The sequence below is a fragment of the Eretmochelys imbricata genome, chromosome 15 (genome assembly GCF_965152235.1).
Source record: "Eretmochelys imbricata isolate rEreImb1 chromosome 15, rEreImb1.hap1, whole genome shotgun sequence".
Classification (NCBI taxonomy): Eukaryota; Metazoa; Chordata; order Testudines; family Cheloniidae; genus Eretmochelys; species Eretmochelys imbricata.
In genome coordinates, this window is record NC_135586.1 from 25,826,311 (window position 1) to 25,849,064 (window position 22,754).

Below are 22,754 nucleotides of genomic sequence, written 5' to 3' on the forward strand. Positions count from 1 at the left end.
CTCTCAGTGACCCCTCCAGCTCCCCTCCTCATATCTCCCGCTCAGTGAACCCCAGCTCCCCTCCTAGTGTCTCTCCTCGGTGACCCCTGCTCCTCTCCCAGGGACCCCCTGCTCCCCTCCTCCTGTCTCCCTCTCAGTGACCCCCCCCAGCTCCCCTGCTAGTGTCTCCTCCTCAGTGACTCCTGGTCCCCTCCTCGTGTCTCCTGCTCAGTGAACCCCAGCTCCCCTCCTCGTGTCTCCCTCTCAGTGACCCCTCCAGCTCCCCTCCTCATATCTCCCGCTCAGTGAACTCCAGCTCTCCTCCTAGTGTCTCTCCTCAGTGACCTCTGCTCCCCTCCCAGTGAACCCCTGCTCCCCTCCTCCTGTCTCCCTCTCAGTGACCCCCCCCAGCTCCCCTGCTAGTGTCTCCCCCTCAGTGACCCCTGCTCCCCTCCTCCTGTCTCCCTCTCAGTGACCCCTCCAGTTCCCCTCCTCATATCTCCCGCTCAGTGAACTCCAGCTCCCCTCCTAGTGTCTCTCCTCAGTGACCCCAGCTCCCCTCCTAGTGTCTCCCTCTCAGTAACCCCTGCAGCTCCCCTCCTCATGTCTCCCGCTCAGTGAACCCCAGCTCCCCTCCTAGTGTCTCTCCTCAGTGACCCCTGCTCCTCTCCCAGGGACCCCCTGCTCCCCTCCTCCTGTCTCCCTCTCAGTGACCCCCCCAGCTCCCCTGCTAGTGTCTCCCCCTCAGTGACCCCTGCTCCCCTCCTGGTGTCTCCCCTCAGTGACCCTTCCCAGTGACCCCCCCAACTCCCCATCTAATATCTCCCCCTCATTGACCCCCAGCTCCCCTCCCAGCGTCTCCCCCTCAGTGAGCCCCAGCCCCAGAGTCTCCCTCCCTCACCCCCGCGCGCGCCCTAACTGTCCCTCTCCTGCAGGGGGCGCTGCGGGTCGCGGGGCGTCACCCTCTACCCACCCGCACGGGGAGCAACCGCAGCGGCACTTCCGGTTTGGTGGCGGCTGCCGGAGCAGGGCCCGGGCGGAGCAGGCGGCGGCGGCTCGGAGCGGCGCGGCCGGGATGGCGGTGGACACGCGGCTCCTGGAGGGTCTGACTCTGTGTCAGCTCAACGAGCTGCTGGAGGACGAGGAGCAGCTGCAGGGCATGGCCCTGGGGATGGACGAGGTGAGCGGGGCGCTGGGGCGACGGGCCCGGGGCAGTGGGCGCGAGCCGGCTTTGGGAGGGGGGAGGCTGACACTGCGGGGGTGGGGCGGGCGGAAGGGACGTGATGGTGGGGGGCGCGGGCCTGGTGCGGGGTGGGGGGGGCCCTTTGCGGGCTACTTCTCGTCCTGTCGCCAGGAAATCCCGCCTGTGGGGGGGCGTCTGCCCCGGGCCTCCCCGCAGCCGAGGGGAGATAGTGACCCCCCCCCCCCGGACCGGCTCGGAGCTCCCTGAGCTCACTCTGGCTCCTGGTTGATTTGGGGGGGGGTAGGGTTAGGCTCCTCCACCAAGGAGAGTGATTGATGGGGCAGGTTAAAGAAACCTACTGCCCCTCTCCCCGACCCAGGGATTGCGGGGTCCCACCTCCCCTTTGCATTTGGTGCTCTCCATTATAACTTGGTAAATGTGATGAGCTCCTGGGGTCACAGCTTCCAGTCTTGGGTGTAGCTCCCCGCCCCTCGCCATTGTCACTTAAAAGCAGGTGACCTTTTTCCTCTTTATTTGAGTTGCTGTGTCCCAACAGCAGATCAAAGAAGGTACCTCTGGGTGTTGACTCTTTTCTGTTCCCTATCATATTCTCTTTTGTTTGTTGGTTGTCTACAAGGGAGCGTTTCTGCTCTGTTCTTCCTGGCTAGTACATAAAGCGCAAAGCCAGCCTAGGCTATGGGTTTGAAATGTGGAAAGTACTGAACAGATCACTGTACTCAACTATAGAGACACCACTGTAGCTGAGATTGTATCAGTCTTTCCATTAATACACCTCTTGTTTCCATGGTTTTTGTGCCTTGGGCATAAAAAAATTGTGCTCTAGAATAAAACATGTTTATGCTCTCAGTCTAAGAGCAACTGTTTTTTCAAGCTGACAGGAAAGAGAATTCCATGTGGCGCTGTGTGTATGCTGAATGCAGAAGAAAAAATTAGTTGAGTTTTGGTGCTGCTTTTTACATATTTCTTTTGTTAGTGTATTAGATCCTTAGTAAATTTGGACTGGGTATACTCTTAAAATTAGTGTCTGTTAATTGTTAATATCTGTGTGAATACTGTATGCTGTAGTCTGATATAAGGCTAATTCAGTTTTACAAGATCACAGGTCCTCCCTCAAAATTTCACAGATGTTTCAATTATGAGAGAGAGCCTCTTCGTAAATAAAATTATTAAAGAAGCATAGATGTACCAGAGACCATTGTGTTCCTCACTAGATTTAGGATAGTGCTTTTTTAAATGCAGTGTTAAGCCATGGGAGGAAAGTTGGTGGCAGTTGGGAGATCTGCTTTAAAGAAAACAACTTAAAGTTTTTCTTAGTTTATCTGCATGAACTCATATCCTTATGCACTTATCCTTATGCAATCATACGGGGCTGACACTGAGTCTTGTTATATCATTCTGTTAAGGAAGTAACACAAATTGAAACATGTTCAAAGATGAGTCTGAAATAAATACTGTAGTGCACCCTTTTGTGATTACCTGTTGCATTACATATTGCAAAATGCGAAATATGGAAATAAGTAGGTGATTTGGGGAGTGCCAGACATAAGTGAATTTCCTTTCTCCTGTGGGTTTGCCAGTCAGTTTAATGTTAAAGAAACAGTATTTATTTATTAGCTTTATTGCTGTAATAACTTGGGTGTGCAGAGAACTTAGAGATTGTAATACATCATATGAGAACATTGACAGTCTAATGAAATCCTGTTACTAAATGTGAAGTGAATTCAACAGGGTTATTCTTCAGTCTGAGATAATGGGCCAGATTCTCAGATGGCATAAATTGGTGTTGCACCTTTCAGTGGAATCTGACAATCTATGCCAGTTGAGGATCTGGCCCATAGGGTGTGTAATTTTTTTCAGGATGTACAAGTCAAAACTGGATGTGTGTTGTGGGAGACTAGCGTGAGATAAAAATGGTAGAAACCCTTTTCAGTCTGTAGAACTAGATGGTATTCTAAAGTTGATCCTATGGTTTTCCTCTTTAGTTGGCAAGAGAAACATTTTAAATTGTAGAGTAAAGTTCCTCAGGCCTGAGGGAATATTTTGTGGTGTCTGGAATGTGTGGCTAGGTTTGAAGGTATTCAGTGTTGGGCCAAAACACAACTATGTTACTGTCTGCTATAGTATAGTCCTTATTTTAATTGTGTGTATAGAGGCTTTACCAGAGTCCATTCAATTAAAAACATATTTGCCCAATTCGGGGTGGTTAGCTCTTACTAATGAGTGCTGTGAGATGTCCCTTCTCTGTTCTCAGTGCAGTCCTAAAAATGGTGAAATCACAAATTTTAATAATTTGGATTTAACTGTGTGCCAGCTATCATATTGTTCGTTTAAAGTTTTCTAGTGTTCTGGTAAAATTTGTCTTCCTCCAGTTATTTACTTAAACTTTTTTGAGTATAATTGCGTTTGCAATACAGAGTCCTGATCCAGCAATGTTGTGCACATGAGTGGACCCCTGTACCCATGAGGAGACCAGGTGGGATCCATTCATATACATCATGGTGCTGGGTTAAGCCCCAAGTCCCTACAAGGAATAATTTTAATTGAGCATGCTCATAAGTCATGCTTCCAGGGACATAATTTTGAGGTCACTTAGTTTTTTCACTGGCAAAATTGACTGGAGCTAGTTATTCCACAATTGACAAATCCTTTGTTGTCCTTATTGTAAGAAGAACCCAGCTCATCATAGAACAATATTTTGCTCACAACAAGGAGAAAGATTTGGGAAGCCTTTTGGATTTTTTTCTGAAAGCTAAAATTAACCAGCCTCTATATTAAAGGAATGTGGCCGTGCTGTAATGTGGGCAGTGTAGACATATCCTTTCTAAGGTTGTTTTTGAAGCCTGTAGGCTTTTAACACTTGAACAGAGAACATCTTATCTGTTAGAATGAGGAAGGAAGCCAATTTTCTAACTGGGCTCCTAATCTGTTAAAGTTCTTCTGAATTTTATAAGCCTTTGGGTTTAATCTTTTAGTACATAAGAAATCTACAATATTAATCTTCGTGGAATAATAGTACTGTGTTTACATAAATCAGAGAGTCTCAGTGTGACAGATTCTGAACTGAGTTGAGCAGCTAATGGCAGTATATGTGTGATCTGAGTAATAGAAGATCCAGAAACCTTCTCAGGTTCCATGTGAATATGGATTTTTCCCTTGGTACATGTGTTGGAACTATACATTAGTAACAGTGAACCATCATGATATTGAACTCTGCAGTTCTTTAAAATGTTACAAAATACAACTGGCAAAAGCATACACTGTCTATGCATTTAAATATGTAAAATCAAGAAGCTAAAAATGTAATTTCCTCATCATCCCCATGACTTCAAAGTACAGCAGTAAGCACAGGAGAGTTTTCAAGTGTAGTCTTTTTCTCAAAAGCTGCTTGAAAAGAACTGGTGATTAAAAACTCAAGCTTAAACCAAGTAAATAGATGCCCAGATTTCTTGGATCCCTAATCCTGTTTTACTTGTGGCACCTTAGAGACTAACAAATTTATTGCATGACATGCATCCAATGAAGTGAGCTGTAGCTCACAAAAGCTTATGCTCAAATAAATTTGTTAATCTCTAAGGTGCCACAAGCACTCTTTTTCTTTTTGCGGATACAGACTAACACGGCTGCTACTCTGAAACCTGTAATCCTGTTTTAAAACCACATTGTGTATGTGGTTATGTACTGATTGGCCAACATGAAATTTAGTTACAATGTTAGGAATTAAATATGCCTACAACTACAGATTATTTTTTCTTAAGAGTCAAGTTAATAAATTGCCTACATCTAACAAGCACAAATTACTGTTTTGTGCTTTCTTCTGATGTAAAAATGTTTTCTTTATACCATAATTACTGCCCTGTATATTGTCATCTTTAATGTAATTATAGTTACCACAAGAAAATAAATAATTTAAACTTTATTAAAGGTCTTATTTTGAAAGGTGAATTACATGTTATCAAGAGGGCTGTCAAGCAATTAAAAAAATTAATCTCAATCGTGTGATTAATTGCACTGTTAATAATAGAATACCATTTATTTAAATATTTTTGGATGTTTTCTTCTTTTTCAAATATACTGATTTCAGTTACAACACAGAATACAAAGGGTACAGTGTTCATTTTATATTTATTTTCTATTATAAATATTTGCACTGTGTGGCAAGGCACCTCCTTCGTCTCGCCAGACCAAGAACTTCCCCCTCTGGCGATGACAGGCCTAGGGTAAATCAGCCCAACCCCATTCTGGGCAGTGTTGGTCTCTCCCCCCCGGGCTGTATTTCCTGGGTAGGCCTACGGGGTGATCCTCCACCAGAAAAAAGCGGAATGGTCCCATACACATACAAACAAAGGGTGATACCTTCCCCTGCCTCCTCAATGGGGCTGGGTGTCGCCCTGTAGCCTGTCCCGGGATGTCAGTCCTTCCCTGAGCAGGCACTCAGGCTTGTCTGCTTCCCCTATGGGGAGGAGCACAGCCTCCCCTCCTGGAGAAGCTTACTTCCCTGCTGCCACTAGCCTGGTAGCAGCTTGTCTCTCTCTCTCTCCCTCCTGGTTTTAAAAGGTCTCAGGCAGCCTTTAACTGGGTCCAGGTGTTCCTAATTGACCTGAGGTAACCCCTTCTCAGTTTATATGGAAGAGGGCCTTTAACATTATAGGGCTAATATGGCTGCCTTCCCAGACACTCTTGCAGTCGTCCAGCCTGACTTTGTCACAACGGTAAAAAAACGAGAGAGTATTTTTCAGTTCACCTAATACAAGTACTGTAGTACAATCTCTTTATCATGAAAGTTGAACTTGCAAATGTAGAATTATGTACCAAAAAACTGCATTCAAAAATAAAACATTGTAAAATTTTAGAGCCTACAAGTCCACTTAGTCCTACTTCTTGTCTAGCCAATCGCTCAAACAAACAAGTTTGGTTACATTTGCAGGAGATAATGCTGCCCGCTTCTTGTTTACGTCACCTGAAAGTGAGAACAGGTATTCTCATGGCACTGTTGTAGCTGGCATCGCAAGATTAATTTTTAAAATTGCAATTAATTTTTTTGAGTTAATCGCGTGAGTTAATTGCATTAATCAACAGCTCTAATTATAAATACGTATTTTATAAACCATCCAATTTTATAGTGTACATATAACTCACCAACACTGATGGACTCTCTTATAAAGGCTATTATGTAAGAAGGCTGAACCCTTTCCTCCTCTGTTCTAGTTCTCTCTTTTACTGTTCCAGGATTGATCCATCCCTCCACGTTTGTTGAGCATCACTCTGATGGTTGACCTCTTGCATTGTTGCTGTACATTTTGTTCCTAATTTTAAAATATACATAGTATGTAAATCTGTTCCAATTCTCATAACTATATAATGTTTTTCCCCCCTGAAATTCATAAATTAATCTACCAACAAGCTCAAGCAAAGTGGATTAAAATGTCCACAAATACAATAATAGTTTCAGCTTCTGTTAATCTGTTTATCAGTTGCTAAGTAAAATAGTTTTCTCTTTTGTTCTGGGTTTTGTTTATAGAACTGCTAACAGGCAGTTCATAAATTTTCTCATTCAGTTATAGTGTACCCCAAAATGTGCTGGTTGCATCACAGACAAATAAGATAGTGTACTTGCCCTGAAGACTTTGTACTGCTCTTCACTGTACTGTCATCAGTGCAGTTGTGCCAGTGGAAGCACTAGTGAAGACTGGCAGCAGATATTTCTACCACTGTCGTCAGATCATCGAAACACTAGCCAGGAGGGAAGACTGGCGTGCCTCTGCACTTATTTATAGTCTGCTTTACGGTGCTCATTGCCATAATATTGTCTTACATATATTTTAACTCCTGCAACACTCCAATGAGGTAGTTATCCCCACTCTATGCATAAGGAATGATGGGTTTATGTAATTTGTTCTTGGTCACCCAGGAAGTCAGTGACAGAGCCAGGAATTGAGCCTGGGTCTCTTGAGTTCTAGTCCAGTGCCTTAACCAACAACGCCATCCTTCCGGTTCATATCTTCAGGCTGCTGTTACTGCTCTTTCGGCAGAACTTGGGCCTTAATATACCACCCTGAAAGACAGGAGGCAGGAGATCAGATGGCCTCACTGTTTCTTCAACAGCTAATCTTTGTAATTTTGGAGAGAGAGGTATCAAAGTTTAAACTCAAATTGGTATATTTTGGGATAGTTCCATATACTATAAATAAATCAGTACTAAATCTAAATAAGATGTCAGAAACAACCCAGAGAAAATTTATGCTAAATATCCACAATAACCTGATGATTTAGTTCTATGGGACAGGTACTGCCATTTATTATCTATTTCTACAGCACCTAGCCCAATAGGTTCCTGACCTGGTTGGCTCCGCAGTGCAGGAGCAGTGTAAATGTTAAATATTAAGAACTTGGACTGAATCAGCCAGACTCTGCTGTTATAGGTTTTTGATCCATGCATCTCATCCCATCCTACGTATTTGAGTGAATGCTTGGATTCTGTGCTACATGATAGAGTTCATACACTACCACTGAAACAAAGTGAATAAATGTTGTAATGTGTAGAAGCTGAGGGAGACGGCTTCAGTCTGCCTTTCCCACAAGGCCCTAAAATCTAATATATTCAATCTTTTGGAACAAGGGTTTTGAGTGCACAAAAAGAGGGGGGTGTTGTAGCTTTAAATACAGTATGTGCAGAGTATAAAATCTGAGTCTGATGTTAAGGGAAAATGTGCCTCCTTCTATTAACTTAATCAACAAGTTTAATAAAAAAGCACTTCAGTGATGTATTTCAGTGCGTAAATTTAAGTTAACATTTTTCCTCCACCTGACAATGAATACATGACAAAGGGTTTTTGTTTAGCATGGACTCAGAGGAACATATTAATTTGTTGCTTTCAGTAGATTATCTAAAGCTAGACTCTCTGGAACTCCACTTAGTAGATGTGAAAGTAGTGGGGGATACAAAATGAGGAGGAAAAACTATTGAGGAAAGTCCTCATCTTTTAGGTTCAAATTTGAAAAGTGAGAGTAATAATGGTTAGTCTTGCAGTATGCTGCACATGCAGCATTTTAGAGCAAGTAAAACTATGATCATACCAGTTTCACTTTATGCCACAAGTCCCAAGTGTACTCATGCACTGAAACACTGGTATTATGAAAAGACAGAGGGTGCAGAACTGGTATTCGGTGCTGGTTCAATGGACTTCAGTTTGTAAAAATAAAGGAAACCTGCCAAAGTACCAACATGTATCTTAGAAATGTGGACTACCAACTTGTTCATAAGTACAAACTTTGCTCTTGCTTTTCTGAAATACTCCCTGTGTTTATACTAAAGAATTTTTGCAAAAATTTCCCTCTGGTAATAAAATGCCAGCAGCAGCTAGAGTTTTGTCTACACCGGATCTCCTACCAGTGATATCAGGTCTGGAGGTAGCAGAATGGGAGTTACTTTGCTAAATGTCTCCAGTGTAGACAGAACCTCCTTGCATCTAAGGTTAAGTATGTTGCAATAAAAATAATTTTCAAATAAGAAATTGTCACATTTGGGCAATTTTCTTTTACACAGTTTAATCTACATACCTATTTGATAAGCATCTCTTGTTTTCTAACATACTTAAAACACAAGGAACTGTTGTGTATGTATAAACACTGCCTTTTAACCAAGTTTTAACCAAATTTCCAGATGCTAAAATTCCTTGACCATTTAAACAATTACTGTAAGAATATGTTACTAATCAAATATTAAAAATTTGCTGTCCTGCTTTAAGGAAGACTTAGCACTGTCTTAACATAGCTTCTTATTTTGGCTATTTCCTTTTGTGTTTGTACAACAGTGGCAAAAGAAAAGAGAGGACGAAAGGTGGGTGTATTAGGGTATGTGGGGTTGGGAAGGGAAGCCTGAAATTAGTGTGTGTGAGAGTTAAATCTAAAGCAGGTTAAGGGATGCAACTTGGAACATTTTTTTGTGAATTTATAATTCACTTAAAATAAAGATTTTTAATGGAAATGCTGACAGTGTATTTACTGCATTGCCTGCCAATGCAAGATTATAATTATGGTAGGATTTGCCAGACTTTGTGGCTAGTTGGGGTTAGTCTCATTCAGACCTTGCATTACAATAGGTATCTGGTTTGGAATTGTTCCCTTAGGAACACACATTCTAAAACTAAACTACACAGTAACTGACCACCATTGCGCCAGACAAATGAGTCTTGGAGAATCTCTTATGTAAACCAGTGTTTTTAAGTGTTGAACAAGCTTCTTTGGCAAGGCAGCAAAATCAGGGTTTTGCTCTCTTAAAAAATATATGCCTAGGTATGTGTGACCATGGTTTCAATTTCTTGCCGCATAGTCTTTTGCCTTTTTAATTATATATATTTAGTTTCAGAATGACCCACTCAGCATTAAGCAATCCCTCTGTCATTAGGTCCCTCTTCTGATTAGCTCAGTATTGTTGCATTGAACATTCAGTGGGTTTTGGTGAAAGCTCAAGTAGTTAAATTAGAAGGATGAGTTTAGATCCCCCCTATAAGGTGGCACTGTCTTGTTACCAATTCTGACCAGTGCTCTGCGTCTGTGTTTCAAATTGCATGTTGAAATTTTTATCTAACTTTCATTAAGGTACTCTACCAATCCCATGGGCAATTCTGCAATTGTTTTATGAGCTGCTGGTTTGTTTCATTTGAATTTAACTATTTGTCTATACTTGGATTATGTACTTGAAAACTAATGCTTGTAGTTTGTGTTTTAATTTCCAGATTTGATCTCTTCTGAGCAAGTCTCAGAGGGAAGGCTCACATACAAGTAGCTGAAAAAGCATTCCTCCCTGCTGGCTGGAAAGGGATCTGAGGGAGGTTGCTTGAGACAGTTTTTGGTTTAGATTTCATATCTAGATTTACTAAGGCTTGGTCTATACTTAAGTTTTGCTGGCTTACCTATGTCCGTTATGGGTGTGGAAAAATCACACCGCTGGCCTACTTAGATATGCCCCAAAAGTTCTAGTCTGGGCGTAGTATAGCTTATTTTGTTTGAGGAACTAGTATAAGCTGTAGCGGCAATAACTGTCTCCATCTAGGAGACTTTTCTAGTACAGCTATGTTGGCAAACCCTTTCTAGTGTAGACAAAGCTTAATTGTGAAGACTAATTGGAAGAAGATGAGTGTTCTGTTGTTAGTTTAGAACATTCACAGCTTAATTGTAATATTGGAGGCCTGATTTTTTATAATGCTGAACAATGCAGTTCTTGAATCTGTTTCTTCTGAATTAAATAAAATAACCTTAAATAACAAATTGCAATATTTTGACCAAAACCATGTTTTTAATCTTAATTGTAAAATTGTTTAACTTACTTTACATTCTTTGGAGGTGGACAAAATTAAGGTTGCCACGCAGGGTACATCTACACAGCCAGTGGCAGCCCAGAGCATCAAGCCTCCAAGCCCAGGTTGACTGACTCAAGCTCTTGGGGCTCATGCTATTGCTCTAAAAAATGCACTTTTAACTTGCAGCTTAGGCTCTGAAGCCAGCCCTCTCCCTGGACTTCAGACCTCAAGGCCAAGCCCCAATGTTTTCTTAGCTATTTTTAGCACTATAGCGTGAGCCCTGGAAGCCTGAGTCTGTCGACCTGGGCTCGGGAACTTGTTGCCATTGGCTGTGTAGACATATTCTAAGTGAATCGGTGCCAAAGCCAGGATTAGAACTGGGGGCCCTCCAGCTCTGTCACCCGACTCCTTCCTTCAGACCATGCTTCTTCCTCCCAGCAATAATAATTTAAATGTGTTCTCCAAGGTAACTTAAAGGCTGTTGCAGGGTTGGGCACTTGACCTGTCCAAAAATTATTGGTCAAATATTTTAAAGTACTAATTTATGAGAACAGTGACAAAAACGAGGAGGACTTTTGTTCTCCAGTAGGCTTAACTTCAGATATTTCTGCCTAATCACAAAAACCAAGTTACTTAACGTGTTATTTTAACTCAGAAAAATATGAAGCACAATGAAATGAAGCTCTAAAAGATGAAACAATGACACCATGATGCAATCAGAAATGGAGTCCGCCACCTACATCAGAGTGCTGTTGTTGGAATATTTGACTGGTCAATTGACTGAATTGCCAAACTACTGTTACTTTAATTGGCTTGTGTGTCAGTTGTTGGGAATGGGGCAGGTTTTGAAATAGGGAATATTCCTTCATTACACAACAGTGGTAGGGCAGCCTGTGAGGCTCACGTAATGAAATCATAGAATAGAGCTAGAAAAGACCTGTTAGGTTATCCAGTCTGTCATCTGCGTGTCAAAACCAGTTTGTTTCCTTTTGTACATTTACTATAGTTTTGTCTAGTGTTAAACATGCCAAAGATGAAGCCTCTACTCCTTGAGAAACCGTTTCACATCTCCTCTCACTAAGAAGGTTTTCTTCCCTTCTAAGTTTTTTCCTTTTCCTAATTTTACACCCTTTATTACATTAAATAATCCCTTTTCCTCCTGGTGTTTACACTTCTCAGCTATTTGTAGATTTTTGTCTCCTTTATCCCACTAGGTGTTGCTTAGCTATGTTATATGTATTTAACAGCTCGACCAACCTGAGGAAGATCAGAGTCCACTCATAAATTGAGAATTATAGCCACCCTTACAGATCTTTAGTCCTTAGATTTGATTGTAAATTGGTGTGATGGGGAAAGCCTTTGTCTAATATTCCGTTGGTGAGGTGAGGGACAGAAGCATTTTAGATTTTTTTTTCGTCCCTGTATATACAATGTGCATCTCCTGTTTCTTCAGCAGATATCTAAGCTGTTAAAAGTTGTGCTGATGGTAGATGTGTTGATGGGAAGCTGGTGATGTATAAATTAGGTTGTTAACTATGTACAGGCATGGTTTTTTCAGTTCTATTCAAAACCCAGGGAAGGGCAAAGAGGGTGGAATGATGTTGAGCAAATGGAATCTGGCAAAATTGCGGGAGAGAACTTATTTTCAAGCTTTTAAGAATGACAAACCATTGCAGGAGTTTTTTTCAGTGCTTTAGATGGCAAGATGAGGACGAACAAATGGGAGCAACCATGAAATATTAGACAGTCTTTATAGCATTGGATTTGGGTAGGAGTGATTTTTTTTTTTTTTCCCTTCAGGGAATGGAGTGAATGAGGTTGAAAATATGTGGTTGGTTCTTGCTGCCCTTTATTCTGGGGAAAATCCTGTGAAAGTAAAACAAAATAGCAAATTCAGTTTGTCCTAAATGAAAGAAATAACTTGAGTTTTGGATCCATATCACTGTTGACTTACTGGTGTGCTGAGTGGATGAGATGGGTCAGGTAGAGGAGTACAAAAAACAAAGGCAAAATAAAGCTCTTACTATACCTCAAGTACTAAGGATGATATGCATTTTAAATATAGCATTAGGCCGTGTTTGAAGTTGGCAGATTAAAGCATTACACACAATTCAGAACCTTTCAAAAGGTAACCATTACTTCTGAAGATATTGTTGACACTGCTCTTAGTACTTTGCAAATAAACATTATTTTTATTTTGATGCAGTCTGAGCACAGGACTAGAAGCTAGGAACACTTGGCTTCTGATCCTCACTCCCTCTGTGGCATGGAACAGGTCACTTGAACTCCCAGCTTTCCCGGCTCAGAAATAGGGAATTTCATACATACATACCAACTTCAGAGATGTTTCTGAGGATTCATTAACATATAGACAATGCTTTGAAGATAGAAAGTGGTATATAAATGCGAAGTACTGTGGGCCAGATTCTTCCATCCTTTCTAATGTTTAGTAGTATTGTACTCCACAAGCGTCCTTACTGAATTAAATGGGATTCATCTTAATTAAGGTACTACTATCCGTGAATAATATTGGTATAATCTGTTTTTTAATGATAAAAGGTGGTTTTGGTCTTGGTGCTGGGCATGACGTGTTCTTAGTAGTCATTGACATTCTGTACTGGAAGGAGTCCTTTGGCCTGACTGTTAAAAGTATCTGTCTATCTCTGTATAACATGACTGCACAAAATACTACATGTAGGTGTGTCTAAAGCACCTTACAAAACATTGGCATTGTATTTGTTGGTCTTGAAAGATTTAGTCCCTCTACCAATTTAATCAAAAATACCAAGTTTTAATCTGCATGCACACTGGCATATTGGAGAATTAAATGTTAAACTAGGAAATGGGCAGACGTTGGCATAGAGTCTATATAAAAGGCAGATGAGAGGAAGGAAGCAGCAGCTAAAATAAACAGATGGGGGTGGACAAGGCGGAAATATTAAGGAGTAAAACTGATAACACAGGGAGGGTTAGGGAGAGAACAATAAACAAAATGGAAAAACTTGCATAATTAAAAAAATAATTCAGTAATAAGGTCACTCTGGGGACAGTGAATTACAATTGAATTTAATTCAAGGAGAAGGGAAACCAGAAGTCATGTATGCAGAGAGATTTTTTGGCAGTTTTGACTTAACCAAACATTTTAGGAACGCAGACACTAATGGGGGCTAATATATTTAGACCTTTTAGGTAACAGAAGTGGAAGTTGTAATTTGCTTATTAAATCTATCTTTATTGGGCTCCTGGCATGGTGGGGGAATGGAGAATGGGGAGAGACAGAGCACCTGTGATCTGGTGGAGTGAATGAGGGGAGACAGAGCCCCTGACATGGGGAGGGGACAGCTGGGGCACACAGATCCCGTGGTATGAGGGAGGGGGAGTGAAGGCTGCAGGGGGGTCTGAAACAGAAGGGATAGGAGCGTGGCACACAGGTCACTTGTCGGGTGGGGAGAATGCAGAGATGCAAGGAGCTCCTGGTGTTTGCAGTGCGCTCACACTTAGCCTATAGAAGTAACAAAGTGTGCAACTCTCTCTAGTATAAAGCTGATTGGAGATTTTTGAGGGAGGAATTAATCATTGTTCATTTGAATTTAATCAGGGAGCACATTGATAGTGTGGAGAGTCACCTAGAGCATTGATTAGTCAACAAAGTGCAGTGTGGTGAATCTGCTAATGCTCTTCTCCTCATGCTGTAGAGCAACTAGCTCACAGTTCTGTGGTGGTTGGAGGAGGGGTCACAGAGGCAGGCCCTAGGAGGAGCATAATGCTGAAAGCTGTTGGAGAGCAGACGTAGGCTGATAGAGCCTTAGCCCTGAATTGCCTACAGTGTTTGCGTGAGGCGTGATGCACCTTGAGGCATGTTACCGGGGATCATTTCACAAGGGACACTGGTGTACCACTGTACTCCCAAATTTACCACGCAAAATCTTCCTATGAAAAGGCACAAGAGGATGAAGAAATAAATAAAATTTCTTGTGAGACTACATAGTGCGGGAGGGTAGACATTGTGTTAGTCCAGCAGGCAAAGAACACAAACTACTGAAAGTTGTAAAGATCTTTCATTGGATTAAATAATAAAGGCAAGCTTCAGAGAATCAGTCCCCCTAGCAGGCCATTGGGAAATAGTACCATGGTGTTGATTCAGACTGAACAGCTGAAATAAAATCTCTTACATTTTTCCCCTTTGATGTCTAAATCTTGTTTTGAAGTCTAAATTGAAATCCTGCCAAGGCAGCGTTTCCCACAATGCTCTAATTTCCCAAAGTCTCATGAAGACTTTATTGAAAAATTACTGTTTTTGGGCAAACTTGGAATATCTCCTACAGTGGTCTTTGTTTCTTGCTTTTTGAGAACTGGCCATTCATTCTTTGAGAACAGTGTCATTCAAACTAGGATGTGTCAACTGGAAGGATTAAACTGGAGGGAGGAGGAGGGGGATGTTTTTTGCATCGTTTCCACTTTGTGCCAGAGACAACTATTTCATAAGCTTTCTGCTTGTGTGAAGGAAATGAAAGCAAAATCAAAGAAATGAGTCTTTAATTTCATTCTGAAAGTGATTGATTCCACTCTTATTTCCTGTGGTAGAGATTTCCATAGTTGAGGTGCAATTCCTTTTAACAGGTTTCAGAGTAGCAGCCGTGTTAGTCTGTATTCACAAAAAGAAAAGGAGTACTTGCGGCACCTTGGAGACTAACAAATTTATCTGAGCATAAGCTTTCGTGAGCTACAGCTCACTTCATCGGATGCATTCAGTGGAAAATACAGTGGGGAGATTTATATACATAGAGAACATGAAACAATGGGTGTTACCATACACACTGTAATGAGAGTGATCACTTAAGGTGAGCTATTACCAGCAGGAGAGCGGGGAGGGGAAAACCTTTTGTAGTGATAATCAAGGTGGGCCATTTCCAGCAGTTGACAAGAACGGCTGAGGAACAGTGGGGGGTGGAGAGGGGGAATAAACACGGGGAAATACATTTACTTTGTGTAACGACCCATCCACTCCCAGTCTCTATTCAAGCCTAAGTTTTTTGTATCCAGTTTGCAAATTCTTGTCAATTGCTGGAAATGGCCCACCTTGATTACCACTACAAAAAGACACACACACACCCGAGCTGTCCTGCTGGCAATAGCTCACCTTAAGTGATCACTCTGGTTACAGTGTGTATCGTAACACCCATTGTTTCATGTTCTCTATGTATATAAGTCTCCCCACTGAATTTTCCACTGAATGCATCCGATGAAGTGAGCTGTAGCTCACGGAAGCTTTTGCTCAAATAAATTTGTTAGTCTCTAAGGTGCCACAAGTACTCCAGTTCCTTTTAAGTTTGTCTCCAGCATTCATGTGCCTCTCCCAGAATAGTCCTTTCTATTGTAGGCATTTCTAATATGCTCCTTGCCATATACATTTTACCTGTGTCTTCTAGAGCTGCTTTGTTACTTTTTTTTATCATAAGGCTAAAGCACAGTTTTTTGAAACGGATTTTCATACTAGACTGGACAGAGCACAGAAGATATGGTAGGAAACAAATCTACAATGGTTGGAATAAGGGATGTACAAGATGACCGAATAGGTCTTTCCCATCTTTAGTTTTTTGGATTACTATGCATTGTCCAAAAATATCAGCATGTGTTTTAGGATCTGATTCAGTGGTGATGAGGATGACTCAGTTTGGATTTTGCTGCTCCGTTGAATTTATAGAAGTCTTGTGTTGTGTGCATATATATCAATATTTATCTAATATATCATTGTCCCATTATACCTTACACATCTTTCTTTTGCAGGCCCAAAATGTTCAGCTTAGCAAGGAAATGACTCTTGCCAGCAACCGTAGTCTGGCTGAGGGCAACCTTTTGTACCAACCAAAATTGGACACTCTGAAAGCAAGTTTGACCCAAAAATATCAGGAGCTGCAGGTTCTTTTTGAAGCCTATCAGATCAAGAAAACCAAGCTAGGTATAACATGTTCTTGTGGTTATACGTCTCCTATTTTCCTGTACTTTTCTCTATTATTCTAAAATATGGATAGATATACTCTTTTCTGATGCATGTCCCTAATTCTTAGCTGTGTGCATATAGAGTATCTGTAGGTGTAAAAGAACTGAAGTGTCAAAATAGTAATGTTTGAATTATAGATCATTCTATATTATTATTTATTATTTGTGCACTGGACCCTCACTAGACCGCGCATTGATATAGTGCAAATTCACATATAATGTGGTCGCGGCCATAGATCCCAATTTAATTACTTTAATTGCATTTCATTTTAACGTGGTCCTGCACATGGATCCCAAATCCCACGTTCTAGTGAGGGTCCGGTGTACTACCATAGCACTTAGGAGCCCTCGTCATAGATCTGGACTTCATTGTGTTAGGCACTCTACAAGCACAGAACAAAAAAAATCATCCTTGCCCCCTGACGAGCTCACAGTCGATAGTAGATCTGGCAAATACCACTGTTCTCAGAGATGATTAATAAGGCTGCGAGTTTGTCACAGAAGTCACGGATTCCCTCCATGACTTCTTCAGTGGCCTGTGTGCCTGGCTCAGCAGCAGCTCACACAGCCTCTGTGCCAGTCGTACCACCCACTGCTGGGGCAGTCTTGGGCCACCATCTGCTCCCCCCTCCCCCCAACAGCAACAGAGTTTGGGTGTGGGAGGGGGCAGGGGGTTGGGGCACGGGACGGGGTGAGGCAGGCTCTGGGTGGCGCTTACCTGGGAGGCTCCCTGGAAGAGGTGACACCCCTGTCGCTCAGCTGCTAGGCGGAGGCGTGGCCAGGTAGCTATGTTTACTGCCTCCACCTGCAGATACCGCCCCCACAGTTCCTATTGGCCACAGTTCCCAGCCAATGGAAGCTGCAAAGCCAGCACTCTGGGTGGAGGCAGTGCTCAGAGCTCGTGACCTGTCCGTGACTTTTACTAAACGTACCCATGACTAAAACATCGCCTTAATTATTAAGTACATATTCTGCCACCTAGTAAAAAGAACTAAAGAGACGAGCATGTATTATTGGAATACACATTCCTTTCTATGATTAAAAGAACATACATATCTAACTACTGTTGATCTTTTGTCTGAATATGATCAAATTTCACTTGATGTTTAAAAATACCACAATTTTTTTTCCTGAGATTGTCCAACCAATGACAATTCAGACTGACTGAATATAATATTGCATTTAATATATTCTTGTGTCATACTTCGTTATGAAGCATTTTATCTTAACACATTTACCAACTTAAGTTCATTTGATTTTTTTTCAGTTTACTGTAGTGGGTAATTTTTAAATGAAATTCTCAGAAAACACATTAAAATTTTCTGCTTAGAATCCTCCTGTCTGGAGTAGAACAAAGAGTAAATAATCAAATAGTATGTTTGGCCTTTAAAAGAAGCCTTATACTTACCGGAACTGTATAATTTCAGTCCGAAATTATCGCTTGTAGCAGCTGTTCCATTAACTATTCTTTTCATATTATTACAGATAAACAATCCAGCAATGCTTCCCTGGAGACACTATTAGCACTACTTCAAACAGAGGGGGCTAAGATTGAAGAAGACACTGAGGTAACGGCAGTACATATGTAGTGCAAATAAGAGATTCTGCTACTCATCTCAGTTACACAAGGCTTCGAACAGACACAGTTGTAACATACTATCAGATAAAGATATCATAGATCTAAGGGATTTTCAAAGAATAGGGCCCAAACCATCACTTCAGACTTTTGCAAGTTGAGTTCACTGGGAATTATTTTGTCTGAGTAAGGATTGCAAGCTTACTTTAAAGATTTTTAACATAAATACTATAATTCTTCTCTAGCTGCATGTGAAAACATGCTCAGGCCATAGGCACATAGCTACGGGCCTCGGGGGTGTGTGTGAAAAATTCACACCCTTGAGTTCCGTAGCCATGTCAACCTAATCCCTGGTGTAGATGCAGATAGGTGAACAGAAAAATCCTTCTGTTGACTTAGCTACCATCACTCAGGGAGGTGGTGTTCCTACAGCGATGGGAAAACCCCTTCCATCACTATAGGCTGTCTGTGCTATGGGGTTACGCTGGCATAGGTAAGGTGCCGTAGCTGTGTTGCTATAGTCCCCATAGTGTAGATGTGCCCTCAGGTTGTTTTCAACCTAATAGCATATCTGTATAGAACTCTTTAAATAAACATCCAGGTGTAATGTTGTTTGCCAGGTGCATGTATTAATCTAACACAAAATGTCAGTCGCTCTTGGAGTCTGGGCGAGATGAAAAACAGAGGTGAGCCATTCTGTCTTGCTCAAACTGAGAATGTAATATCAGTAATGAAGATACAGAGTGTGCAGTGTTCTAGGGTAGGAGGAAAGCCTCCTCAGCAGCAATGGAATATTCCATTACGATCCTTCCATATCTGTCTAGTCTCTGGTCACCCCTCACTGTGCTCAAGTTTTTAGAGGCATTGATGTGGTTGGCTCTATTTGTGAATTGCGTGTGAGACATTGGCTTGTTTTTACTACATTGCTTGTTAAGGGTAATAACCAAACCTTTTAAAACTGACTTGTAATCTCAAAAAGTCATTTTCAGGGCAAATGATAATTGGTTATATTGAAATGTATTGTCGCCTGTCTTGATTAAAGTAGCATTTACCAAAGCCTCACTTTGTCCAAGCAGTGTGAATGAGTAGACTAAAAACATGGCTTAATACTGATCTCTGATTCTCTACCAATGCTGGAACCAGTTCTTGCTTGCAGGGTTCTAAGTGGTTTTCTGGTCAGTGTTGACAGTGCTAAATCATAAAATGACAGGTTTGGCCAGCCATCTGGAAGACTGTTGAATGTGATTCATACATGTTTCCAGAGGTCAGGGAAACACGAGAGCCCTGCTAAGCAAGAGCTAGGTTTAAATGTTTCTTGCTACCATGACTTGGGTACAAAATGATAGCTGAACAGAGATGAAATCAAATACATCTGAGAAATAATTGAGAAAAATATTGCGTGGAATTGTAAAGTATACAGTCTTCCATGTCCAAGCTGGAACAAATGACAGGAAAGGAGACACAATGCTGTTAGGATATAAGCTATTTCTGGTTCCTTCAGAACATATTACTTTCTAACAGGGTTATTCAATGTTTGACAGAATATGGCAGAAAAGTTTCTTGATGGTGAAGTATCCCTGGATTCATTCATTGATGAATACCAGAGCAAACGTAAACTGGCTCACTTACGACGTGTAAAAATCGAGAAACTCCAGGAGATGGTGCTGAAGGGACAGAGACTTCCACAGGTTCAGCAGCAGCCTCAGCCAAAAGCACCTGAGACAACACCAGCACCTCAAACTTCCTACTCTTCAGATGCAAACACTCCTCCTGCAGTTTTGCCCCGGCGAATACCACCCCCACCTCCTCCATCAGTCCCAGCAGGACGCCTCCCCACTCCATTTACTGCAGCAATGGATTCAGGACCAGCTTTTCCTTATCCAGGAGCTCCATACCCTCCCCTTCCCCCACGAGCGGGAGTTCAATCTGCAGGTCAAATGCCACAGCCAGGATACCCATCTCAGTTTGTATCACAGTACCCTCCAGCACTGCCCCAAAGACCACCACCTCGTCTTCCACCACATCCTGGCTTTATCCTACAGTGAATACATCAGTACGCCTAACTCATGTATTGGTGCTTAAATTTTTGTTCTTTATCTCTCCCTCCCAGAGACTTAATATAGGCAATGGAAAACCTCTGTGCTTTGCACAATGGAACACAAAGTTTGGGCTGCAACATGGGGTTGTGAAATTGCACTCAGTAAATGTAATCCTTTTCTTGTCTGTTTCTTAAAAATCAGTGACTATGTAAACTATTTTTTTGTAGGAAGGTGGTGGGGCTGAATTTTGTAACTCTGGCAAGTTGTGAAACAACGCAGTGGATTTGTTTGCATTCTAAGTATAGACTCAATACTCCAGTAATGGTAAATGATTTTAAGGAAAATAGCATACTTGTCTGATGTGGTATTGTGTTCTCATTGCGACTGGATTTTAAGCATGGTTAATTGTGAGCTATTTATATCTCAAAAGAATTTTCTGTGCTGTCAGTTCTGGTATTTGGATGGTAACCATTGTATCTAAATGCTAAGCATAAAGCTGCAGTGGAAATGACCTGCATTCTTTGAAATAAACCCAAGGCTCCACATTGGTGGCTGGGTTCACTAACTTTGTTCTCAGAGCCTGGTAATCAGAAAATGTTCAGTAGCTTATTTTGAAAACCATTAATTCTTAAAATATTTTTAACTCCTAAATTTATTATTGCTTTGGGTTTTTCACAATAAATATGCACACCTTTCACTTCTGTACATTGTTCATTTCCTGAAAGTCCTGGTCTTTTGAAATAAGTAACCGAATATCTTTTTCTATTAGATGATTGATCCTGGAAGCCATGTAAAGAAAACTATTCGTAGTGCCAATTCAAATTTTTGTACAAACTTCACCGGCCACACCCTCTTGAACCTAGTCTCGCCAGCCTCCTTCTGTTTTCCCCACTTTCCTGCCTTGCCTGTTAGGGTAGCTGCTTACTTTTTGCTTAATTTGTTCTTCCCATGCCATGGGGTTGAGAAGCAATTTTTTTTACACAAGTGTAACTTTTGACGTTGTCTTGTGATTTTAGGAGCCAGAGTGCTAGGCCTAAATTTGTCTTAATCCAGCACTGGGCAGTCATCTCATTTGGTGCCCATTCAAAGTCCACAAACACATATTCTCAACCTCTCTGCTCTCTCTTATTTAGAGGCACTCCTTGCCACTAGAGATCATCATCTTCTGTCCTGCAGTGTTTGAGATTCTTTTTAATCTGAAATGTACAATTAACCTTCCCTCCAATAGTCAAAACACTCTAGGATGGCTGTTTGCATCTTGCTTAATTTGTCCTCCCATTCCCATGCCATTTGGGGGCAGAAGGGGGATCTCTACACAAGTTTAGCTTTCAATGTCATTGTGTGACTCCTGGAAGGCTCCAGTGCCTTTTTTCTGATAAAGGTCAAAACCAGATTATTTGATGCCCTCCCCCCGCTTCTGTGTAAATCCTCTGACTCCCAATTAGTTATTTCCCCCTGAAGTTTGGTAGTTGCTAATAATAAATAATCTCATAACAGGAAACCCTTTGGTCTGAAAATAGGACTACATGGCTAACTCTCCCATTTGAAGATCAGAGACTGCAGATTGGTACCTGAATAGCTCCCCCTACATAAATCTGGAAGGAGGGGGAATTTTGTAAGCCTAGCAAGTTGTGAAACAATGTGCAGTGGATTTGGTTGCATAAGTATGGTCTCTCTGTAATCAAGTGGTGGTACATGATTTTTTAAAGTGTCTTTTCTTGGTATTGTGTTCCCATTGAGGCTTCGTATATGCATGATTAATTGTGAACTGTTAGTCTTTCAAAATAAGTTCTGTGCTACCAGTGCTAGGATCTGGATAGTAACCGTTCATTCTGAATGCTGAGCATAAAGCTGCTGTAGAAATAATAAAGCCAGGTCTAGAGCTACAAGATTGATAGATGGGTACAAAAACTCTAAACAGACACTCACAGATTAGATTTGCTAAAGCTTTGTAAAAATAACCAGGTAGATTTTATGCTTATCAATTGCCAACTTATTTTCTGAGTTAAAGAATTCCTCAGAAATTATGGTGGGGTGAGATAAGGGTATTTTGAACTTTACACTGCATTTTATGTACCTAACTCTTTTTCGAATGGTATAGCCCATTATTGGTATTACTGAGAAATAGTCCAAAATATTTTTTATTACTTGTTAAATTTGTCTGGTTTCACTACCTTTAGTGATAACAGGATCATTCAGGGATACTTTGTTTAAAAAAACCCCACTGTATTGTGCAAACTAAATACAGATTAATTTGATGCAATTATCTGAGAACAATGCATTATCACATATGCATGTCTCTGATGTGCCTTAGGATCACTACTTGTGATTGTAATATTCTTACTAGATTATTAGCATATCTTTCAAATCAATGGCCATTGCTTAACCCTTTTGATGTAAGGACACTTTCTTTTATGAAAGATTTTTTTACCTAGTACTTTAGACTAAGACAGTATCTGCTATTTGTATGCTTAATTGCTCTCAGTGGATGATTAGTTTGGTTTTTAGACACTGTCACAATGACTGACTGTTTCAGTTGTTTCAGTTGAGTCTCAAAACTGAACTCCAGATGTTCATGGAAAATGCTTGGCCATTAATGAGTATTGGTGTATGTGCAAACTGGTTTCTAGTTACTTATGTGCTTGCTTGATGGCAAT

At 41.3% G+C, this 22,754-nt stretch overlaps 1 protein-coding gene across 1 annotated transcript; it reads left to right on the forward strand.

Annotated features, from left to right (window-relative positions):
* Nucleotides 1-997: 997 nt before the first annotated feature.
* Nucleotides 998-20,794, forward strand: VPS37B (VPS37B subunit of ESCRT-I). The gene is made up of 4 exons (XM_077834742.1): nt 998-1,159; nt 16,270-16,441; nt 17,968-18,050; nt 19,600-20,794. The coding sequence occupies exons 1-4, from the start codon at nt 1,055-1,057 to the stop codon at nt 20,101-20,103; spliced, it is 864 nt and encodes a 287-aa protein (XP_077690868.1). The 5' UTR covers nt 998-1,054; the 3' UTR covers nt 20,104-20,794.
* The last annotated feature ends 1,960 nt before the right edge of the window (nt 20,795-22,754 follow it).

Excerpts from the sequence above, each read along its gene's own strand:
- VPS37B (XM_077834742.1), top strand. The coding sequence starts at position 1,055 with ATGGCGGTGGACACGCGGCTCCTGGAGGGTCTGACTCTGTGTCAGCTC. Across the intron at positions 16,442-17,967 it reads GATCAAGAAAACCAAGCTAG|ATAAACAATCCAGCAATGCT; the intron begins GTATAACATGTT and ends ATATTATTACAG. Across the intron at positions 18,051-19,599 it reads AGATTGAAGAAGACACTGAG|AATATGGCAGAAAAGTTTCT; the intron begins GTAACGGCAGTA and ends AATGTTTGACAG.